This window comes from Geospiza fortis, unplaced genomic scaffold, assembly GCF_000277835.1.
Source record: "Geospiza fortis unplaced genomic scaffold, GeoFor_1.0 scaffold108, whole genome shotgun sequence".
Taxonomy (NCBI): Eukaryota; Metazoa; Chordata; class Aves; order Passeriformes; family Thraupidae; genus Geospiza; species Geospiza fortis.
The window spans coordinates 548,572-551,491 of NW_005054439.1; the positions used below are offsets into that span (position 1 = coordinate 548,572).

A 2,920-nucleotide genomic window follows, 5' to 3' on the forward strand; every position below is an offset into this window, starting at 1 on the left:
TTCCGAAAGTAGTTTCTGATTACAAATGCAAGAGCATACAAAACAAAGAACTGACTCAGTTCCAGAATTTTGGGGGGCAATAACTGTCAAAACCAACCTCTTATCTTTCCTAAAAATGAGCCAGAAGTGTACTACAGTCCACAAAGTGTTGTTAATAGCTCAAAAACCCCAGGAAGATTTAGATTAATTTAGATACTGTCATCTACAACAGATAAGTCAGAAAATATGGTCCAGTGTCAAGTGCATTCCAGAAGTTTTATAGCTGGCCATTTGCTTTAATAATATGTCTGTCTCAGACAAAGGCTTTGAGGTTTCCTCTTTGTATTTGTGACATCAGGTGCTAAAATTTTGGCTCCTCATTATGGAGGGTATGGTGAAGTATTTGCCCTGTGATGTGAAACAGTCTATAAAGGATGGCAGAGTTTTATTAATCACTATGTGGCATTTCCATACTCCTAGAGTGTCTGAAGGAAGTGAGGCTTCAACAGTTCACTGCTTCCCCTTGACCTAGAAAGAATGAAGATGTATATGTTTCATATGCAGCATCTTTCTCTGCTTTATGTATGCACTAACTATGCCAACCTGAGACTGTAAGAAGCATGTAAATAATCTAAACCACAGGGTGCCCTGTAGGGAATTACCTTCCATTTCCTCAGCACCAAGCTGAGAGCCAGAAGAAAGAAATTATAACTGCTAGCATGACAACTCTTTCAGTGAATAGCCCCTAGGGCTGGCCAACTCAGTGCCACCTCTTATACTTTGTGAGATGTGAAATATTAGTTTATCCCTCAGGATATATGAGCTCAGAAAAAAAGCTGAGGACAGGTAAAAACACAACAGTGTGTATTTATCTAATATATGTGTGACCGAAGTGAATTTATGCACCAAAGTTAATAAGGAGATTAATTTATTAAGCTTTTCAACCACACAAGAGATCTCGCAAAACAAAGGAAGCCTCTTTTTGTTTGTCTACATATTTTAATTTAAGTTTAAACATAGGTTTAATTTCATTTCAGCTAAACATCTCTTCCTGTTTCCAGTACTCAGGCCAGCAAATCCAACCCCTTTAATTTCTTCTGGAAGGATGTTACAGAAGTCTAAATATCAGCTGTATTTACAGTTCTGCAGTGTTTGAGGGTCTAAGTCACAGCCTAGGAAAACACCATGAGTTATTTTCCATGAAGGCAGAGGACGTAACAGTCATTTTCCCAAGTGTGGAATATTTTGAATCTGTAATACACAAACTCCAGCAATGTTGATTTATTCTCTTTTCCTGATGAGGTCTGTCCAGATTCAAAAGAGTGACTGCATACCGAGTCTATAGGGCATGGACTAACATCAAATACTAAAATATTAATATAAAAAATATTGCCTCAGAATCCCTGCCTACTGTTGGTGTTAAAACTCTTCAGCCCAAATCTGGGACCAGAATTTGACGTCACTGATACAAAAATCTGTGATTAGTTCTTCAACCTATGGATGATAGTAGAATATTTGCTTTGATTCTGGAAAGCATCCTTGCCCTGCCTTTGAAAAGCCAACTGTTCATAACCTTTGTTTTCTATTTTGACATTTTCCTAGACTTGAATCTTACAAATGCTTGACCCAAACCAAAAGAAAACTGGTGTCCTTTCTCTACTCTTTGGTGAGTTTGAAATCAGTCTCATAATCCCAAAATTAGATGCAATGATTACAAAAAAGCATATTTTAGTGTATTCTTTTGTGACAACTTGGTAATAGTATCTGATAGCAGCATTATAGGCAGAAATAAAGGCTTTTTTTTCAAAACAACAGATTCAAATTCCTGATGAGGCACGAAGTATGATTTTGAGTGGGGTGATATTCAACAGTCATAAGAGTAATCCTCCACAGCCACTGATTGATTTATATTACCAGACAGGCAGAAGTGCTCATAGAAGTGTGTTATCTTGAAAATTTTCTCATTCACTACGCCACTTTCTCCCACTGCTCCAGAGCTAGGCAAAAACAAGAAACATCAGAATATTTATTCAGTCAGACACAACTTTATTTCTGAAAGGAAACATCTATATAAGCATATATATTTATATATTTACATATTTTCAAATGTATTTATATTTACATGTACTTCTAGTCTTTATATGTAGATTTTGTATATTTTTATACACACACAGATACACACACACGTATATATGTATGTATATATGTATGTATGTATGTGTGTGTGTGTGTGTGTATATCTCTATGTATGTACCTATGTATCTATACATATATGAATAGCTGCCAGGGCAGGCGGGCAGCACGGGGCTGCCAGCCTTCAGCCGATGACGGACCCAACGCCGGGCGCTTTGTTGGGGCGGCAGGCCCCTCGGCCGCTCCCGAGTCGCGGAGCCCCGGTGGGGACGTGTCCGGCCTCCCAAGAGATCGGCGCGCAGGCGCTTCTCAATCCCCAGCTCCGGTGAGATGCTCTCGGACCTGGGAATGGGATCGCCTTCCCATTCCCTGCCTGCAGCTTTCTTTCCGGCCCCTCTGCAGCACTTTTCCTCCACAACCCTGGGTCGGATTAATTTTTTTTCCTCCTACTAGCTATTTTATTTTTTAATATTGCCCACCTCACGGGAGCCCGTTTGCTTTCCTCTGTAGCTCCCGCTCCCCAAAATAGCGTTATGTAAAGGGAAAGCCGCCTGTTGATTATCTCCGTCTCCCCTTTTCTGAGCTTCCACCCACCCTTTGCCCCCACCCCTCCGTCTGTTTGATTCCAAACCTTTGGGTGGTGTTTTGGTGTCAGTAGGAGATTAGCATCCCTGGAGCACCAGGGGAGGAGGAGGAGTAGAAGGAGGAGGAGGAGGACGGGGACCAGAAGACTGCAGGCAGGAAGGTTGGCACATTAACGCGAGTGAGACTCTCCTCCCGCCGTCCCAGCCACCCCCGGCTCCTGGGT

At 41.4% G+C, this 2,920-nt stretch overlaps 1 protein-coding gene across 1 annotated transcript in view; it reads left to right on the top strand.

The window, feature by feature from the left end:
- Positions 1-2,920, top strand: part of ADCY1 (adenylate cyclase 1) — a 177,159-nt gene that overhangs the window by 24,686 nt on the left and 149,553 nt on the right. The window contains exon 2 of the mRNA XM_031062174.1: positions 2,260-2,414. Coding sequence (XP_030918034.1) covers positions 2,260-2,414 — 155 coding nt within the window. The remainder of the gene's footprint in view (positions 1-2,259; positions 2,415-2,920) is intronic.